This window comes from Lampetra fluviatilis, chromosome 67, assembly GCF_964198595.1.
Source record: "Lampetra fluviatilis chromosome 67, kcLamFluv1.1, whole genome shotgun sequence".
Classification (NCBI taxonomy): domain Eukaryota; kingdom Metazoa; phylum Chordata; class Hyperoartia; order Petromyzontiformes; family Petromyzontidae; genus Lampetra; species Lampetra fluviatilis.
In genome coordinates this window covers 5,257,548-5,279,409 of record NC_136341.1, presented here as the reverse complement: position 1 = coordinate 5,279,409, position 21,862 = coordinate 5,257,548, and the positions used below count along the sequence as shown (strand labels likewise).

Sequence of the window (21,862 nt, the reverse complement as noted above, 5' to 3'; positions counted from 1 at the left end):
GGGGGGTACAGCTGGTGGTGCATCGGCCAGTCATCTCAGTCGGTCAACCTCATGGCACCTGCTGGGTCTGTCCTGTGACCTCCTGCACCTAGCCTGGCACAGGTGGTGCATCGGCCAGTCATCTCAGTCGGTCAACCTCATGGCACCTGCTGGGTCTGTCCTGTGACCTCCTGCACCTAGCCTGGCACAGGTGGTGCATCGGCCAGTCATCTCAGTCGGTCAACCTCATGGCACCTGCTGGGTCTGTCCTGTGACCTCCTGCACCTAGCCTGGCACAGGTGGTGCATCGGCCAGTCATCTCAGTCGGTCAACCTCATGGCACCTGCTGGGTCTGTCCTGTGACCTCCTGCACCTAGTCTGGCACAGGTGGTCCATCTGCCGGTCATCTCAGTCGGTCAACCTATGGCACCTGCTGGTTCTGTCCCGTGACTTACTGCACCTAGCCTGGCACAGTAGGAGGCACAAGTGGTGCATCGGCCAGTCATCTCAGTCGGTCAACCTATGGCACCTGCTGGGTTTGTCCCCGTGACCTCCTGCACCTAGCCTGGCACAGTAGGGGGCACAGGTGGTGGTGCATCGGCCGGTCATCTCAGTCGGTCGACCCCATGGCACCTGCAGGGTCCCGTAGCCTCCTGCCAGCGGGTGTTCGACACTTTACGTGGCTTCAACGTGCACCCAGCCTGGCACAAGCGCCGTGGTGACGTCACCGCCACGTGGTGGCGAATGGCGGTTGTTGTTGTTGTGTGTATGTATATGTAGTGTGTGTGTAGTGTGTGTGTATGTAGTGTGTGTGTAGTGTGTGTGTATGTGTGTGGTGTGTAGTGTGTGTGGTGTGTATGTGTAGTGTGTGTGGTGTGTAGTGTGTGTGTATGTGTGTGTGTGTATGTGTGTGTGTATGTGTAGTGTGTATGTGTGTGTATGTATGTGTGTATGTGTGTGTGTGTATGTGTAGTGTGTATAGTGTGTGTGTATGTATGTGTGTGTGTATGTGTGTGTGTATGTGTGTATGTGTGTGTGTATGTGTGTGTATGTGTGTATGTGTGTGTGTGTGTATGTGTGTGTGTATGTGTAGTGTGTGTGTAGTGTGTGTGTATGTAGTGTGTGTGTAGTGTGTGTGTATGTGTAGTATGTATGTGTGTGTAGTGTGTATGTGTGTGTGCATGTGTAGTGTGTATGTGTGTATAGTGTGTATGTGTGTGTGTATGTGTGTGTATGTGTGTGTGTATGTGTAGTGTGTATGTGTGTATAGTGTGTATAGTGTGTGTGTGTGTATGTGTGTGTGTATGTGTGTGTGTATGTGTGTGTGTATGTGTAGTGTGTGTGTATGTGTGTGTGTGTATGTGTGTGTGTATGTGTAGTGTGTATGTGTGTGTAGTGTGTATAGTGTGTGTGTATGTATGTGTGTGTGTATGTGTGTGTATGTGTGTATGTGTGTGTGTATGTGTAGTGTGTATGTGTGTGTAGTGTGTATAGTGTGTGTGTATGTGTGTGTGTGTATGTGTGTATGTATGTGAGTTTGTGTATGTGAGTGTGTGTATGTGTAGTGTGTATGTGTGTGTGTATGTGTGTGTGTGTATGTGTGTATGTATGTGAGTTTGTGTATGTGTGTGTGTGTATGTGTAGTGTGTATGTGTGTGTGTGTGCACGTGACCTGTGGCCTCACCTTGGAATCCAGGTGATCCAGGAAGCCCAGGCAGACCGGCACCGTAGGGCCCTGTCGGAGACAAGACAAAGGTCCCCCGTGTAGCCTCAACAGACTGCTGGGGCAAGTGCTGTTAGTAGCGAGTAGCAGCACCTATGAAGGCTACCGGCGCTGTGGCACACGAGGGTGTCTTCTCAGCCAGTCATTCCCTCCCTTCTCTACGCTTGCGAAACGTGGACCCCCCTCATGGAGCATCTTCGCCGGTTAGAAACATTCAGGCTGGAATGCCTACGATCCATCCTGGGTTTAACCTGCAGTCTGGATTGTGTGAGGAGCTCACAAATCCTTGAAAGATCTGGACAAAGTCCCATCGGTGAGCTCCTCCGGCAGGCAAGGCTGCGTTGGCTGGGTCATGTAGCCCGCATGCCCAGCCACCGCATGCCTAAACAGCTTTTGTTCGGCCGGATCTAGGGGGCTAATCGGGCGCGGCACGGGCTAGAGAAGAGATGGAGTGATGTGGTACAGGAGGACGTGGAGCTGAGTGGACTTGCCGATGACTGGTACCAGCGGTGTCAAGATCGGCCTCAGTGGAGAAGGCTCGTGAAGGACGCTACTGGGCAGTTGGAGGCAGTCGCCCTCCAACAACAACGGAGGGCGGAGGAGCGACGCTCACAACAACGAGCAGAGCGCCGGGTGGCTAAAGCACAGCAAGTTGGCACAGTAGGGGGCACAGGTGGTGCATCAGCCATTTATCTCAGTCAGTTGACCCGTGGCACCTGCTGGGTCTGCCCCGTGACCTCCTGCCAGCGGGCGTTCGACACTTCACTTGTGCGCCTTTTGGCGCCATCTGGTCCAACACCATGTGAGACTAGGCTCTAAGGAAAGCTGTCTCGGGTGTGGACCAATCCACTTCAAGGACAGTGCATACATTATCAGAGTTATGTTTTTTGTTTGCATTATGGCTGCAGGTATTGTGGTCTATGCAAACATGACTCCTTGTAAAAAGGTGTCAGTTTTGTTGCCAGATAGAAGGGTAAAAAAACAATTATCACTTCACGTGGCCTCAACGTGCACCCAGCCTGGCACGAGCGTCGTGGTGACGTCACCGCCACTTAGTGGCGAATGTTGTTGTTGTTGTGTGTGTGTGTGTCTCCGTGTGTGTATGTGTCTGTGTGTGTGTCTTTGTGTGTGTGTCTGTGTGTGTATGTCTCTGTGTGTGTCTCTGTGTGTGCGTGTCTGTGTGTGTGTGTGGGGAGCGGTGGTGCAGCGGTTAGCGCTACGCTGCGCTATGAACCTGGCGACCCGGGTTCGACTCCCGCTCACGGCTGCCAACACCCAGTGACGATTATCTCAACCGGTCTTGGGCCTCCCCTAGGTCGACTCAGCCTCAACTGAGTACCCGGTGGTTGTTGTTGTTGTTGTTGTGTGTGGAGGGGGGAGGAGGGTTACCTGGGTCCCCTTTGCTACCGGGGGCACCGGGGATTCCATCGCGACCTTGAGCCCCCTTGCCTCCAGGAAACCCGGGTGACCCCGGCTGACCCGGAGCTCCTGGGAAAGACAAAGGTGACCCGTGTAGCCCACGCTGACCGCTGGGGCAAGTGCTGTTAGCGAGCGCACAGTCACAAAGACAAAGGTGACCCGTGTAGCCCACGCTGACTGCTGGGGCAAGTGTTGGTGAGAGGCGGTGGTGAGTAATGGTGAGTGGCAGTGGTGAGTAGCAGTGGTGAGTGGTGATGGTGAGTGGTGGTGGTGAGTAATGGTGAGTGGTGGTGGTGAGTGGTGTTGGTGAGTGGTGAGTGGTGGTGGTGAGTGGTGTTGGTGAGTGGTGTTGGTGAGTGGTGAGTGGTGGTGGTGAGTGGTGGTGGTGAGTGGTGGTGAATGGTGAGTGGTGGTGAGTGGTGGTGGTGAGTGGTGGTGGTGAGTAATGGTGAGTGGTGGTGGTGAGTGGTGTTGGTGAGTGGTGAGTGGTGGTGGTGAGTGGTGTTGGTGAGTGGTGTTGGTGAGTGGTGAGTGGTGGTGGTGAGTGGTGGTGGTGAGTGGTGGTGAATGGTGAGTGGTGGTGTTGGTGAGTGGTGATGAATGGTGAGTGGTGAGTGGTGGTGAATGGTGAGTGGTGGTGAGTGGTGTTGGTGAGTGGTGAGTCATGGTGAGTGTTGGTGAGTGATGGTGGTGAGTGGTGAGTGGCGGTGAGTGGTGTTGGTGAGTGGTGAGTGGTGGTGAATGGTGAGTGGTGGTGTTGGTGAGTGGTGATGAATGGTGATGAATGGTGAGTGGTGGTGAGTAAATGGTGAGTGGTGTTGGCGAGTGGTGAGTGGTGGTGAATGGTGAGTGGTGGTGAGTGGTGTTGGTGAGTGGTGAGTGGTGGTGAGTGGTGTTGGTGAGTGGTGAGTGGTGGTGGTGAGTGGTGAGTGGTGGTGAATGGTGAGTGGTGGTGTTGGTGAGTGGTGATGAATGGTGAGTCATGGTGAGTGAATGGTGAGTGGTGTTGGTGAGTGGTGAGTGGTGATGAATGGTGAGTGGTGGTGAGTGGTGAGTGAATGGTGTTGGTAAGTGGTGAGTGGTGGTGAATGGTGAGTGGTGGTGAGTGGTGTTGGTGAGTGGTGAGTCATGGTGAGTGTTGGTGAGTGTTGGTGAGTGATGGTGGTGAGTGGTGGTGAATGGTGAGTGTTGGTGAGTGATGGTGGTGAGTGGTGAGTAGTAATGGTGAGTGATGGTGAGTGATGTTGGTGAGTGTTGGTGAGTGTTGAGTGGTGAGTGATGGTGGTGAGTGGTGTTGGTGAGTGGTGAGTCATGGTGAGTGTTGGTGAGTGATGGTGGTGAGTGTTGAGTAGTAATGGTGAGTGATGGTGGTGAGTGTTGGTGAGTGGTGAGTCATGGTGAGTGTTGGTGAGTGGTGTTGGTGAGTGGTGAGTGATGGTGGTGAGTGTTGGTGAGTGATGGTGGTGAGTGTTGAGTGGTACTCACCAGTGAGCCCTGGGCTACCTGGTTGCCCGTTGCCCCCAGGGAATCCCGGAGCACCCTTGGGCCCTGAGGGCCCGGGGCCCCCTACACACACACACACAGGTCAACAACCATCACAACAACCACCACCACAACCACCACAACAACCCCCTAAACACACACACACAGGTCAACAACCACCACCACAACCACCACCACAACAACAACAACCACCACCACTACAACCACCACAACCACCACAACAACCCCCTAAACACACAGGTCAACAACCACCACAACCACCACAACAACCACCACAACCACCACCACAACCACCACAACAACCCCCTAAACACACACACACAGGTCAACAACCACCACCACAACAACAACAACCACAACTACAACCACCACAACAACAACAACCACCACAACAACCACCACAACAACAACCCCCTAAACACACACACACAGGTCAACAACCACCACCACAACAACAACAACCACAACTACAACCACCACAACCACCACAACAACCCCCTAAACACACACACAGGTTAGCAACCACCACCACAACAACAACAACCACCACCACAACCACCATAACAACCACCACACCAACCACCACAACATCATCTACAACCACGACAACTACCACAACCCCCACAACTACAACCACAACCACTGCCACAACAACTGCAACTTCTACAACCACCACCACCGCAACTACAACCACCACAACAACCACCACAACAACAACCACCACCGCCGTAGCTACAACCACCACAACAACCACCACAACAACCACCACAACGTTTACACCGCATTCGGTGTGGCGACGTGGGGGTCACGTGAGCACGGGGAGGGGGTCACGTGAGCACGGGGAGGGGGTCACGTGAACACGTGGAGGGGGTCACGTGAGCACGGGGAGGGGGTCACGTGAGCACGGGGAGGGGGTCACGTGAACACGTGGAGGGGGTCACGTGAGCACGGGGAGGGGGTCACGTGAACACGGGGAGGAGGTCACGTGAGCACGGGGAGGGGGTCACGTGAACACGGGGAGGGGGTCACGTGAGCACGGGGAGGGGGTCACGTGAGCACGGGGAGGGGGTCACGTGAACACGTGGAGGGGGTCACGTGAGCACGGGGAGGGGGGTCACGTGAACACGGGGAGGAGGTCACGTGAGCACGGGGAGGGGGTCACGTGAACACGGGGAGGGGGTCACGTGAGCACGGGGAGGGGGTCACGTGAGCACGGGGAGGGGGTCACGTGAACACGGGGAGGGGGTCACGTGAACACGGGGAGGGGGTCACGTGAGCACGGGGAGGGGGTCACGTGAACACGGGGAGGGGGTCACGTGAGCACGGGGAGGGGGTCACGTGAGCACGGGGAGGGGGTCACGTGAGCACGGGGAGGGGGTCACGTGAGCACGGGGAGGGGGTCACGTGAGCACGGGGAGGGGGTCACGTGAGCACGGGGAGGGGGTCACGTGAGCACGGGGAGGGGGGTCACGTGAGCACGGGGAGGGGGTCACGTGAGCACGTGGAGGGGGTCACGTGAGCACGGGGAGGGGGTCACGTGAGCACGGGGAGGGGGTCACGTGAGCACGCAATTTATAAAATTGTTGACATGCGTTTTTCTGGATTTTGTTGTTGTTGTTGTTGTTGTTGTTCTGTCTCTCACTGTTCAAATAAACCTTCCAGTAAAATGATAGACTCATCATTTCTTCGTCAGTGGGCAAACGTGCAACATCAGCAGGGGATCAAATACTTTTTCTTCCTCACTGTACATGTCTGTGTGTGTACGTGTGTGTGTACCTGTGTTTACCTGTGTGTGTGTACCTGTGTGTGTACCTGTGTGTGTGTTTACCTGTGTGTGTGTGTGTACCTGTGTGTGTACCTGTGTGTGTGTACCTGTGTGTGTGTGTACCTGTGTGTGTGTGTGTGTACCTGTGTGTGTACCTGTGTGTGTGTACCTGTGTGTGTGTGTACCTGTGTGTGTGTGTGTACCTGTGTGTGTGTACGTGTGTGTGTGTGTGTACCTGTGTGTGTACCTGTGTGTGTGTACCTGTGTGTGTGTGTACCTGTGTGTGTGTGTGTACCTGTGTGTGTGTACGTGTGTGTGTGTGTGTACACGTGTGTGTACCTGTGTGTGTGTGTACGTGTGTGTGTACACGTGTGTGTACTTGTGTGTGTGTGTGTACCTGTGTGTGTGTGTGTACGTGTGTGTGTACGTGTGTGTCTGTGTGTACCTGTGTGTGTCTGTGTGTGTCTGTGTGTGTACACGTATGTGTACCTGTGTGTACCTGTGTGTGTGTGTGTCCCTGTGTGTGTGTACACGTGTTGTGTATACCTGTGTGTGTCTGTGTGTACCTGTGTGTGTCTGTGTGTGTGTGTACACGTATGTGTACCTGTGTGTACCTGTGTGTGTGTGTGTCCCTGTGTGTGTGTACACGTGTTGTGTGTACCTGTGTGTGTGTGTGTCCCTGTGTGTGTGTACACGTGTTGTGTGTACCTGGCCGTCCATCTGACCCCCTCTCCCCCTTGGCGCCGGTGAATCCCGGTGACCCCGGCTGACCCGGTGACCCCGGTGACCCCCGAGTTCCGGTCCCTGGTGACCCTGGGAATCCTGGGTCGCCCTGTACACACAAAGACAAAGATCCCCCGTTTAGCCTCGACAGACTGTAGGGGCAAGTGCTGTTAGTAGCGAGTAGTAGCAGCACCTATGAAGGTAGACACAGACAAAGATCCCCCGTGTAGCCTCAACAGACTGTAGGGGCAAGTGCTGTTATCGAGCAGTACCTATGAAGGCTACCGGCACTGTGGCACACGAGGGGGTGGGTGGCCAGCACCACGCCCGGCCGCCTTTGTCTCCCCAGTGGCGATGTTCACTACACGACCGCTACACCAGCTACTCAATTGAGGCCGAGTCGACCTAGGGGAGGCGCAGGACCGGTTCAGATAATCGTCACCGGTGTTGGCCGTGAGCAGGAATCGAACCTGGGTCGCCGGGTTCGTAGCGCAGCGTAGCGCTAACCGCTGCACCACCGCTCCCCCCACCCCCCACACACACACATTCACGCAGCACTCAATGACAGCACTTGCCCCCACGGTCTGTGCAGACTACCTGGGGCACCTTTGTCTGTGTGCTACACGTTGGGGGGGGGGGGGTTATTAGAAACACACACGGGGCGAGAGACATCATCAACATCATCACCATGAACATTGACGAGACTCATCCGTTCTAGATTTGAAGCTTTCGTGACTGCAAGGATTCATACTCTTAGCGGGTAATTCTAGATGTGAAGCTTTCGTGACTGCAAGGATTCCTACTCTTAGCGGGTAATTCTAGATTTGAAGCTTTCGTGACTGCAAGGATTCCTACTCTTAGCGGGTAATTCTAGATTTGAAGCTTTCGTGACTGCAAGGATTCATACTCTTAGCGGGTAATTCTAGATTTGAAGCTTTCGTGACTGCAAGGATTCCTACTCTTAGCGGGTAATTCTAGATTTGAAGCTTTCGTGACTGCAAGGATTCATATTCTTAGCGGGTAATTCTAGATTTGAAGCTTTCGTGACTGCAAGGATTCCTACTCTTAGCGGGTAATTCTAGATTTGAAGCTTTCGTGACTGCAAGGATTCATACTCTTAGCGGGTAATTCTAGATTTGAAGCTTTCGTGACTGCAAGGATTCATACTCTTAGCGGGTAATTCTAGATTTGAAGCTTTCGTGACTGCAAGGATTCCTACTCTTAGCGGGTAATTCTAGATTTGAAGCTTTCGTGACTGCAAGGATTCCTACTCTTAGCGGGTAATTCTAGATTTGAAGCTTTCGTGACTGCAAGGATTCCTACTCTTAGCGGGTAATTCTAGATTTGAAGCTTTCGTGACTGCAAGGATTCCTACTCTTAGCGGGTAATTCTAGATTTGAAGCTTTCGTGACTGCAAGGATTCATACTCTTAGCGGGTAATTCTAGATTTGAAGCTTTCGTGACTGCAAGGATTCCTACTCTTAGCGGGTAATTCTAGATTTGAAGCTTTCGTGACTGCAAGGATTCATATTCTTAGCGGGTAATTCTAGATTTGAAGCTTTCGTGACTGCAAGGATTCCTACTCTTAGCGGGTAATTCTAGATTTGAAGCTTTCGTGACTGCAAGGATTCATATTCTTAGCGGGTAATTCAAGATTTGAAGCTTTCGTGACTGCAAGGATTCATATTCTTAGCGGGTAATTCTAGATTTGAAGCTTTCGTGACTGCAAGGATTCATACTCTTAGCGGGTAATTCTAGATTTGAAGCTTTCGTGACTGCAAGGATTCCTACTCTTAGCGGGTAATTCTAGATTTGAAGCTTTCGTGACTGCAAGGATTCATATTCTTAGCGGGTAATTCTAGATTTGAAGCTTTCGTGACTGCAAGGATTCCTACTCTTAGCGGGTAATTCTAGATTTGAAGCTTTCGTGACTGCAAGGATTCATATTCTTAGCGGGTAATTCAAGATTTGAAGCTTTCGTGACTGCAAGGATTCATATTCTTAGCGGGTAATTCTAGATTTGAAGCTTTCGTGACTGCAAGGATTCATACTCTTAGCGGGTAATTCTAGATTTGAAGCTTTCGTGACTGCAAGGATTCATATTCTTAGCGGGTAATTCTAGATTTGAAGCTTTCGTGACTGCAAGGATTCATACTCTTAGCGGGTAATTCTAGATTTGAAGCTTTCGTGACTGCAAGGATTCCTACTCTTAGCGGGTAATTCTAGATGTGAAGCTTTCGTGACTGCAAGGATTCCTACTCTTAGCGGGTAATTCTAGATTTGAAGCTTTCGTGACTGCAAGGATTCATATTCTTAGCGGGTAATTCTAGATTTGAAGCTTTCGTGACTGCAAGGATTCCTACTCTTAGCGGGTAATTCTAGATTTGAAGCTTTCGTGACTGCAAGGATTCATACTCTTAGCGGGTAATTCTAGATTTGAAGCTTTCGTGACTGCAAGGATTCATACTCTTAGCGGGTAATTCTAGATTTGAAGCTTTCGTGACTGCAAGGATTCCTACTCTTAGCGGGTAATTCTAGATTTGAAGCTTTCGTGACTGCAAGGATTCATACTCTTAGCGGGTAATTCTAGATTTGAAGCTTTCGTGACTGCAAGGATTCATACTCTTAGCGGGTAATTCTAGATTTGAAGCTTTCGTGACTGCAAGGATTCCTACTCTTAGCGGGTAATTCTAGATTTGAAGCTTTCGTGACTGCAAGGATTCCTACTCTTAGCGGGTAATTCTAGATTTGAAGCTTTCGTGACTGCAAGGATTCATACTCTTAGCGGGTAATTCTAGATTTGAAGCTTTCGTGACTGCAAGGATTCCTACTCTTAGCGGGTAATTCTAGATTTGAAGCTTTCGTGACTGCAAGGATTCCTACTCTTAGCGGGTAATTCTAGATTTGAAGCTTTCGTGACTGCAAGGATTCCTACTCTTAGCGGGTAATTCTAGATTTGAAGCTTTCGTGACTGCAAGGATTCCTACTCTTAGCGGGTAATTCTAGATTTGAAGCTTTCGTGACTGCAAGGATTCATACTCTTAGCGGGTAATTCTAGATTTGAAGCTTTCGTGACTGCAAGGATTCCTACTCTTAGCGGGTAATTCTAGATTTGAAGCTTTCGTGACTGCAAGGATTCCTACTCTTAGCGGGTAATTCTAGATTTGAAGCTTTCGTGACTGCAAGGATTCCTACTCTTAGCGGGTAATTCAAGATTTGAAGCTTTCGTGACTGCAAGGATTCATACTCTTAGCGGGTAATTCAAGATTTGAAGCTTTCGTGACTGCAAGGATTCCTACTCTTAGCGGGTAATTCTAGATTTGAAGCTTTCGTGACTGCAAGGATTCCTACTCTTAGCGGGTAATTCTAGATGTGAAGCTTTCGTGACTGCAAGGATTCCTACTCTTAGCGGGTAATTCAAGATTTGAAGCTTCCGTGACTGCAAGGATTCCTACTCTTAGCGGGTAATTCTAGATGTGAAGCTTTCGTGACTGCAAGGATTCCTACTCTTAGCGGGTAATTCAAGATTTGAAGCTTCCGTGACTGCAAGGATTCCTACTCTTAGCGGGTAATTCTAGATGTGAAGCTTTCGTGACTGCAAGGATTCATACTCTTAGCGGGTAATTCTAGATGTGAAGCTTTCGTGACTGCAAGGATTCCTACTCTTAGCGGGTAATTCAAGATTTGAAGCTTCCGTGACTGCAAGGATTCCTACTCTTAGCGGGTAATTCTAGATTTGAAGCTTTCGTGACTGCAAGGATTCCTACTCTTAGCGGGTAATTCTAGATTTGAAGCTTTCGTGACTGCAAGGATTCCTACTCTTAGCGGGTAATTCTAGATTTGAAGCTTTCGTGACTGCAAGGATTCCTACTCTTAGCGGGTAATTCTAGATTTGAAGCTTTCGTGACTGCAAGGATTCCTACTCTTAGCGGGTAATTCTAGATTTGAAGCTTTCGTGACTGCAAGGATTCCTACTCTTAGGTTTTTTCGGTAAAGTCACGTAGGAAAAAAACATCAAAATTAATAAAAATAAAATAAAATAAAAATCCGAAACGTCGTGATTTTTGTTTTATTTTATTTTGTTTTAATTTTGATGTTTTACCTACGTGACTTTACCGAAAAAACCTAAGAATACTCTTAGCGGTGTTTTTTTTCTCGGTAAAGTCACCGTAGGTAAAAATAAGAATAAATAATAAAATAATATAAATAACAATATAAATAACATTATTTTGCTTATATCATTATTTATATAATTTCTATAATAATAGCAATTAAATTAGTTTATTTCTATTTTTTATATCTATCATTTCTATAATAATAGAAATTTAATTAGTTTATTTTCATTTCCATAATTTCTATAATAATATAAATTAAATTACTTTATTTCTATTATTTCTATAATAATAGAAATTAAATTAGTTTATTTCTATTTTTATTGCTATTATTTCCATAATAATATAAATAAAATCATTTTAGTTCTATCATTATTTATATTATTTTCTATAATAATACAAATACAATCATTTTAGTTCTATCATTATTTATATTATTTTCTATAATAATACAAATAAAATCATTTTAGTTCTATCATTATTTATATTATTTTCTATAATAATACAAATAAAATCATTTTAGTTCTATCATTATTTATATTATTTTCTATAATAATACAAATAAAATCATTTTAGTTCTATCATTATTTATATTATTTTCTATAATAATACAAATAAAATCATTTTAGTTCTATCATTATTTATATTATTTTCTATAATAATACAAATAAAATCATTTTAGTTCTATCATTATTTATATTATTTTCTATAATAATACAAATAAAATCATTTTAGTTCTATCATTATTTATATTATTTTCTATAATAATACAAATACAATCATTTTAGTTCTATCATTATTTATATTATTTTCTATAATAATACAAATAAAATCATTTTAGTTCTATCATTATTTATATTATTTTCTATAATAATACAAATAAAATCATTTTAGTTCTATCATTATTTATATTATTTTCTATAATAATACAAATAAAATCATTTTAGTTCTATCATTATTTATATTATTTTCTATAATAATACAAATAAAATCATTTTAGTTCTATCATTATTTATATTATTTTCTATAATAATACAAATAAAATCATTTTAGTTCTATCATTATTTATATTATTTTCTATAATAATACAAATACAATCATTTTAGTTCTATCATTATTTATATTATTTTCTATAATAATACAAATAAAATCATTTTAGTTCTATCATTATTTATATTATTTTCTATAATAATACAAATAAAATCATTTTAGTTCTATCATTATTTATATTATTTTCTATAATAATACAAATAAAATCATTTTAGTTCTATCATTATTTATATTATTTTCTATAATAATACAAATAAAATCATTTTAGTTCTATCATTATTTATATTATTTTCTATAATAATACAAATAAAATCATCTTAGTTCTATCATTATTTATATTATTTTCTATAATAATACAAATAAAATCATTTTAGTTCTATCATTATTTATATTATTTCCATAATAATACAAATAAAATCATTTTAGTTCTATCATTATTTATATTATTTTCTATAATAATACAAATAAAATCATTTTAGTTCTATCATTATTTATATTATTTTCTATAATAATACAAATAAAATTATTTTATTTATTATTTCTATTATTTATTTTCCATTTTTACCTTCGGTGACTTCACCGAACCCCCCCCCCCCCCCCCCGCTAACAGTATGACACTCCTCTTCTTGGTTCTTTCGGTAAAGTCACGTAGAAGGGAAGTAGTCAAATAATAAAAATGCAACATGATAAAAAAAATGAGAGAAATGAAATAATAAATAATAAAATAATGTTAGTGCTACATTGTAAAATAATCAAAATTATTAAATAATACAAATAAAACATCATAAAATTTCGATTGAAAGCTTCTTTCGTGACTGCAGGGATTCATCTTCTTGGTTCTTTCGGTAAAGTCACGTGGAAGGGAAGTAGTCAAATAATAAAAATGCAACATGATAAAAAAAATAAGAGAAATGAAATAATAAATAATAAAATAATGTTAGTGCTACATTGTAAAATGATCAAAATTATTAAATAATACAAATAAAACATCATCAAATTTCGATTGAAAGCTTCTTTCGTGACTGCAGGGATTCATCTTCTTGGTTCTTTCGGTAAAGTCACGTAGAAGGGAAGTAGTCAAATAATACAAATAAAACATAATAAAACAATTGTTTGTTTTATTATGTTTTATTATTAAATTTCTATTATTATAGAAATAATAGATATAAAAATAGAAATAAACTAATTTAATTGCTATTATTATAGAAATTATATAAATAATGATATAAGCAAAATAATGTTATTTATATTGTTATTTATATTATTTTATTATTTATTCTTATTTTTAGCCACGGTGACTTTACCGAGAAAAAAAACACCGCTAAGAGTATTCTTAGGTTTTTTCGATAAAGTCACTTTGGCAAAACATCAAAATTAAAACAAATAAATTAAAACAAAAATCACGACGTTTCGGATTTTTATTTTATTGTTTGTTTTATTATGTTTTATTTTTATTATTTTATTATTTCCCTTCTACGTCACTTTACCGAAAGAACCAAGAAGATGAATCCCTGCAGTCACGAAAGAAGCTTTCAATCGAAAGTATGACACTCATTCAGCATTGCATATCCCACGGGTGGCGCTGCGATGTTGCTGGTCACCTTCTCTCCGGCCCGTCCTGGAAATCCGAGTCCGGGCTGTGACGCCTCCCCTTTGTCCCCCTTGGACCCCGGAAAGCCGGGGACCCCTGGAGACCCCGGAGACCCCCCAGCCCCAGGCACACCGTTGCTGCCAGGGGGTCCTGCACGCACGCGCGCACAGAGACAAAGGTCCACCGTGTAGCCTCAACAGAGTGTATGGGGCAAGTGCTGTTAGTAGCAGCACCTATGAAGGTTGACACACAGACAAAGGTCCCCCGTGTAGCCTCAACAGACTGCTGGGGCAAGTGCTGTTAGTAGCGAGTAGTAGCAGCACCTATGAAGGTAGACACAGACAAAGGTCCCCCGTGTAGCCTCTACAGACTGCTGGGGCAAGTGCTGTTAGTAGCGTGGGGAGCGGTGGTGTAGTGGTTAGCGCTGCGCTATGAACCTGGCGACACGGGTTCGATTCCCGCTCACTGCCAACACCAGTGACGATTATCTGAACCGGTCCCGGGCCTCCCCTAGGTCGACTCAGCCTCAAATGAGTCGACCCGTGGCACCTGCTGGGTCTGCCCCGTGACCTCCTGCCAGCGGGCGTTCGACACTTCACGTGGTAGCCTCAAGGTGCACTTGGCCTGGCACAAGCGTCGTGGTGACGTCACCGCCACTTAGTGGCGAATGGCGGTTGTTGTTGCATGTGTGTGTGTGTACACGTGTCTGTGTGTGTACACGTGTCTGTGTGTGTACACGTGTCTGTGTGTGTGTAAGTGCGTGTGTGTATGTGTGTGTATGTGTGTGTGTGTAAGTGTGTGTGTAAGTGTGTGTGTATGTGTGTGTGTACACGTGTCTGTGTGTGTACACGTGTCTGTGTGTGTGTAAGTGTGTGTGTGTGTGTAAATGTGTGTATGTGTGTATGTGTGTGTATGTGTATGTGTGTGTGTGTACACGTGTCTGTGTGTGTACACGTGTCTGTGTGTGTACACGTGTCTGTGTGTGTAAGTGTGTGTGTAAGTGTGTGTGTAAGTGTAAGTGTGTGTGTAAGTGTGTGTGTATGTGTGTGTGTGTGTGTACACGTATCTGTGTGTGTACACGTGTCTGTGTGTGTGTGTGTAAGTGTGTGTATGTGTGTGTATGTGTGTGTGTAAGTGTGTGTGTGTGTACACGTGTCTGTGTGTGTACACGTGTCTGTGTGTGTAAGTGTGTGTGTGTAAGTGTGTGTATGTGTGTATGTGTATGTGTGTTTGTGTAAGTGTGTGTGTGTGTGTACACGTGTCTGTGTGTGTACACGTGTCTGTGTGTGTAAGTGTCTGTGTGTGTAAGTGTGTGTGTGTGTGTGTAAGTGTGTGTATGTGTGTGTGTGTGTACACGTGTGTGTGTGTGTACACGTGTCTGTGTGTGTACACGTGTCTGTGTGTGTACACGTGTCTGTGTGTGTACACGTGTGTGTGTGTAAGTGTGTGTAAGTGTGTGTAAGTGTGTGTAAGTGTGGAAGTGTGTGTAAGTGTGTGTGTAAGTGTGTGTGTAAGTGTGTGTGTAAGTGTGTGTGTAAGTGTGTGAGTGTGTACACGTGTCTGTGTGTGTACACGTGTCTGTGTGTGTAAGTGTGTGTGAGTGTGTGTGAGTGTGTGTGAGTGTGTGTGAGTGTGTGTGAGTGTGTGTAAGTGTGTGTTAGTGTAAGTACTCTACCTGGTATTCCCAGCCCTCCCGCATCCCCCTTCTCTCCAGAGTTCCCAGGGCTCCCAGGCTGACCAGGGAACCCCCTCTCACCCTTCCCACCTGCACACACGTACACACACACACACACGTGTACACACACACGTGTACACACACACACAGGTACACACACACACACACGTGTACACACACACACACGTGTACACACACACACGTACACACACACACACGTGTACACACACACACACACGTGTACACACACACACGTACACACACACACACGTGTACACACACACACAGGTACACACACAGGCACACACACACACGTGTACACACACACACAGGTACACACACAGGTACACACACACACGTGTACACACACACACAGGTACACACACATACAGGTACACACACACACACGTGTACACACACACACACGTACACACACACACACACACGTGTACACACACAGGTACATACACACAGGTACACACACATACAGGTACACACACACACACGTGTACACACACACACACGTACACACACACACACGTGTACATACACAGGTACACACACACAGGTACACACAGTTACGCACACAGGTACACACACACACACAGGTACACACAGGTACACAGGTACACACACACACACACACAGGTGCACACACAGGTACAGACACACACAGGTACACACACACACACACACAGGTACACACAGGTACACAGGTACACACACACACACACAGGTACACACAGGTACACACACACACACAGGTACACACACACACACAGGTACACACACACACACACAGGTACACACACACACACACAGGTACACACACACACACACACAGGTACACACACACACAGGTACACACACACAGGTGTACACACACACACACAGGTACACACACACACACACAGGTACACACACACACACAGGTACACACACACACACAGGTACACACACACACAGGTACACACATGTACACACACACACAGGTACACACACACAGGTACACACAGGTACACACAGGTACACACAGGTACACACACACACACAGGTACACACAGGTACACACACACAGGTACACACAGGTACACACAGGTGCAAAGGGGACCTTACCTGGGGGTCCTGACGGTCCGGGGAGTCCGTCAGACCCTGGGGGTCCGGGGTTGCCAGGGGACCCCGAAAATCCTGGGGGACCTGGGCCCCCATCCCGTCCTAGAGGGGTACAAAGACAAAGGTCCCCCGTGTAGCCTCAACAGACTGCTGGGGCAAGTGCTGTTAGTGAGCAGCTGCACCTATGAAGGCTGCCGGCACTGTGGCACACGAGGGGGGGTGGGGGTGGGTGAGTGTGGGTGTGTGTGTGGGTGTGTGTGTGGGTGTGTGTGTGGGTGTGTGTGTGGGTGTGTGTGTGGGTGTGTGTGTGGGTGTGTGTGTGGGTGTGTGTGTGGGTGTGTGGGTGTGTGTTGTGTGTGGGTGTGTGTGTGTGGGTGTGTGGGTGTGTGGGTGTGTGTGTGGGTGTGTGTGTGGGTGTGTGTGTGTGTGTGTGGGTGTGTGTGTGGTGTGTGTGTGGGTGTGTGTGTGGGTGTGGTGTGGGCGTGGGTGGGGTGAGCGTGGGTGTATGTGAGCGTGCTGGGTGGGTGGCTGTGAGGAGTGAGCGTGAGGGTGAGCGAGTGTGGGTGAGCGTGTGTGGGTGAGCGTGAGGGGGTGAGCGTGAGGAGTGACGGGGTGGTGGAGCGTGAGGGGTGAGCGTGCGTGAGGGGTGAGCGTGAGGGGTGAGCGTGGAGGGGTGAGCGTGCGTGAGGGGTGAGCGTGAGGGTGAGCGTAGGGTGTGAGCGTGCGTGTGAGGTCAGCATGAGGGGTGAGCGTGCGTGAGGGTGAGCGTGTGTGGGTGAGCGTTGGAGGTGGTGACGAGTGCGTGGGTGGAGGCGAGCGTGAGGGGGGGTGAGGCGTGGCGTGAGGGTGAGCGTGAGGTAGTGCGTGGAGGGTGAGCGAGAGTGGTGGGTGAGAGGGGTTGGGTGAGCGTGAGTGGTGAGCGTGTGAGTGACACGGGTGTGTGAGCGTGAGGGGTGAGCGTGCGTGAGGGTGAGCGTGAGGGGTGAGCGTGAGGGGTGAGCGTGCGGGAGGTGTGAGCGTGAGGGTGACGTGAGGGGTGAGCGTGCGTGTGTGGGTCAGCATGAGGGGTGAGCGTGTCGTGAGGGGTGAGCGTGTGTGGGTGAGCGTGAGGGGTGAGCATTGCGTGGGTGGGCGAGCGTGAGGGGTGAGCGTGCGTGAGGTGTGAGCGTGGAGGGGTGAGCGTGAGGGGTGAGCGTGCGTGTGTTGGGTGAGCATGAGGGGTGAGCGTGCGTGAGGGGTGAGCGTGTGTGGGTGAGCGTGAGTGGGTGAGCTGTGTGTGGGTGAGCGTGCGTGAGGGGTGAGCGTGAGGGGTGAGCACCTGGAGACCCTCTGTCGCCCTTGGGTCCCCTGAGGTCAGTGAGTGTTGGGCCTGACCCCGGGTTGGCCGGGGTACCCACGGTCCCCTTTCTCTCCGGGTCCCCCGTCGTAACCAGAGGGTCCCCGGGACCCCCCTGGCGCCCGTCAAATCCTGCGCGGAAGGAGAGGCAGACGAGTGACTGATTACAATCATTGTTGCCCGGGATCTGGATTCTGCCAGAGTTTGGATTCAGCCAGGATCTGGAATCTGCCAGAGTTTGGATTCAGTCAGGATCTGGATTCAGCCGGAATCTGGATTTTGCCAGAGTTTGGATTAGCAGCCAGGATCTGGAATCTGCCAGAGTTTGGATTCAGTCAGGATCTAGATTTAGTCAGGATCTGGATTCTGCCCAGAGTTTTGGATTCAGCCAGGATCTGGAATCTGCCAGAGTTTGGATTCAGTCAGGATCTAGATTTAGTCAGGGATCTGGATTCTGCCAGAGTTTGGATTCAGCCAGTATCTGGATTCTGCCAGAGTTTGAATTCAGCCAGGATCTGGAATCTGCCAGAGTTTGGATTCAGTCAGGATCTGGATTCAGCCGGAATCTGGATTTCTGCCAGAGTTTGGATTTAGCCAGGATCTAGATTCCACCAGAGGTTGATTCAGCCAGGATCTAGATTTAGCCAGGATCTGGATTCTGCCAGAGTTTGGATTGAACCAGGATCTGGATTCTGCCAGAGTTTGGATTAAGCTAGGATCTAGATTTTTCCAGAGTTTGGATTTTAGCGAGAGAGTTTGGATTTCGCCAGGATCTGGATTCTGCCAGAGTTTAGGATTCAGTCAGGATCTAGATTTAGTCAAGATCTGGATTCTGCCAGAGTTTGGATTCAGCCAGGATCTGGATTCTGCCAGAGTTTGAATTCAGCCAGGATCTGGAATCTGCCAGAGTTTGGATTCAGTCAGGATCTGGATTCAGCCGGAATCTGGGATTCTGCCAGAGTTTGGATTTAGCCAGGATCTAGATTCCACCAGAGGTTGGATTCAGCCAGGATCTAGATTTAGCCAGGATCTGGATTCTGCCAGAGTTTGGATTGAACCAGGATCTGGATTCTGCCAGAGTTTGGATTAAGCTAGGATCTAGATTTTGCCAGAGTTTGGATTTAGCGAGAGTTTGGATTTCGCCAGGATCTGGAATCTGCCAGAGTTTGGATTCAGTCAGGATCTAGATTTAGTCAGGATCTGGATTTTACCAAAGTTTGGATTCAGCCAGGATCTGGATTCTGCCAGAGTTTGAATTCAGCTAGGATCTGGATTTAGCCAGAATCTCGATTCTACCAGAGTTTGGATTTAGCCAGAGTTTGGATTCAGTCAGGATCTGGATTTAGCCAGGATCTGGATTCTACCAGAGTTTGAATTCTGCCAGGATCTGGATTCAGCTGGAATCTGGATTCTTCCAGAGCTTGGATTCGTTCAGAGTTTGGATTCAGCCAGGATCTGGATTCTGCCAGAGTTTGGATTTAGCCAGAGTTTGGATTCAGTCGGGATCTGGATTTAGCCAGGATCTGGATTCTGCCAGAGTTTGGATTTAACCAGAGTTTGGATTCAGCCAGGATCTGGATTTATCTAGGATCTGGATTCAGCCAGGATCTGGATTTATCTAGGATCTGGATTCTGCCAGAGTTTCGATTCTGCCAGTATCTGGATTCAGCCAGAGTTGGGATTGAGACCAGGATCTGGATTCTGCCAGAGTTTGGATTGAGCCACACTCTTGCTGCTGTGTGGTCTAGCGTAGGGCACCCCCAGTGGCAGCTATCAAAATCAATTCGACACTTAACTCACTCACCCACTCACCCTCTCACCCATTTACTAATTCATTCACTCATCCACCCACCCACTCGCCCACCCACCCACTCACTCACCCACTCACCCTCTCACCCATTTATTCATTCATTCACTCATCCACCCACCCACTCGCCCACCCACCCACTCACTCACCCACTCACCCTCTCACCCATTTACTCATTCATTCACTCATCCACCCACCCACTCGCCCACCCACCCACTCACTCACCCACTCACCCTCTCACCCATTTACTAATTCATTCACTCATCCACCCACCCACTCGCCCACCCACCCACTCACTCACCCACTCACCCTCTCACCCATTTACTAATTCATTCACTCATCCACCCACCCACTCGCCCACCCACCCACTCACTCACCCACTCACCCTCTCACCCATTTATTCATTCATTCACTCATCCACCCACCCACTCGCCCACCCACCCACTCACTCACCCACTCACCCTCTCACCCATTTACTCATTCATTCACTCATCCACCCACCCACTCGCCCACCCACCCACTCACTCACCCACTCACCCTCTCACCCATTTACTCATTCATTCACTCATCCACCCACCCACTCGCCCACCCACCCACTCACTCACCCACTCACCCTCTCACCCATTTATTCATTCATTCACTCATCCACCCACCCACTCGCCCACCCACCCACTCACTCACCCACTCACCCTCTCACCCATTTATTCATTCATTCACTCATCCACCCACCCACTCGCCCACCCACCCACTCACTCACCCACTCACCCTCTCACCCATTTATTCATTCATTCACTCATCCACCCACCCACTCGCCCACCCACCCACTCACTCACCCACTCACCCTCTCACCCATTTATTCATTCATTCACTCATCCACCCACCCACTCGCCCACCCACCCACTCACTCACCCACTCACCCTCTCACCCATTTATTCATTCATTCACTCATCCACCCACCCACTCGCCCACCCACCCACTCACTCACCCACTCACCCTCTCACCCATTTACTCATTCACTCACTCATCCACCCACCCACTCGCCCACCCATCCACTCACTCCCTTACCCAACCGCTTGCTCACCCACCCAACCGCTCGCTCACCCACCCAACCGCTCGCCCACCCACCCACTCGCTCACCCACTCACTCGCCCACCCACCCAACCGCTCACCCACCCACCCACTCGCTCACCCACCCACCCACTCGCTCACCCACCCACCCACTCACTCGCCCACCCACTCGCTCACCCACCCAACCGCTCACCCACCCAACCGCTCACCCACCCAATCGCTCACCCACCCACTCGCTCACCCACCCACCCACTCGCTCACCCACCCACCCACTCACTCGCCCACCCACTCGCTCACCCACCCAACCGCTCACCCACCCAACCGCTCACCCACCCACCCACTCGCTCACCCACCCACTCACTCACCCACCCAACCGCTTACCCACTCAATTGTTCACCCACCCACTCGCCCACCCACTCACCCACCCACCCAATCGCTCACCCACCCACTCACTCACCCACCCAACCGCTCATCCACCCAATTGTTCACCCACCCACTCGCCCACCCACTCGCCCACCCACTCACCCACCCACCCAATTGCTCACCCACCCACCCACTCACCCACCGAACCGCTCACCCACCCAATCACTCGCCCACCCACCCACTCGCTCACCCACCCAATCACTCACCCACCCACCCAATTGCTCACCCACCCACCCACTCACCCACCCAACCGCTCACCCACCCAATCACTCGCCCACCCACCCACTCGCTCACCCACCCAATCACTCACCCACCCACCCAATTGCTCACCCACCCACCCACTCACCCACCCAACCGCTCACCCACCCAATCACTCGCCCACCCACCCACTCGCTCACCCACCCAATCACTCACCCACCCACCCACTCACCCAACCTACCCAACCACAGTGGATCCCGGCGACCCTGCACGGCGTCGTGGTGCCAACACCAAATTTGCTGCCCCAATTTATTTTTGTCGATGCCAAATTCCCACGGGGCAAAATCAAAGCTCACAACAACGAGCGGAGCGCCGGG

The 21,862-nt window shown here is 48.5% G+C and overlaps 1 protein-coding gene across 1 annotated transcript in view; it reads right to left on the bottom strand.

Annotated features, from left to right (window-relative positions):
- Window positions 1-21,862, bottom strand: part of LOC144952412 (uncharacterized) — a gene marked incomplete at its 5' end in the record, with an annotated part of 85,289 nt that overhangs the window by 25,796 nt on the left and 37,631 nt on the right. Inside the window, 8 exons of the mRNA XM_078882807.1 lie at window positions 1,664-1,714; window positions 3,092-3,190; window positions 4,607-4,687; window positions 7,098-7,221; window positions 13,876-14,015; window positions 15,541-15,630; window positions 16,657-16,755; window positions 17,972-18,121. Coding sequence (XP_078738933.1) covers window positions 1,664-1,714; window positions 3,092-3,190; window positions 4,607-4,687; window positions 7,098-7,221; window positions 13,876-14,015; window positions 15,541-15,630; window positions 16,657-16,755; window positions 17,972-18,121 — 834 coding nt within the window. The remainder of the gene's footprint in view (window positions 1-1,663; window positions 1,715-3,091; window positions 3,191-4,606; window positions 4,688-7,097; window positions 7,222-13,875; window positions 14,016-15,540; window positions 15,631-16,656; window positions 16,756-17,971; window positions 18,122-21,862) is intronic.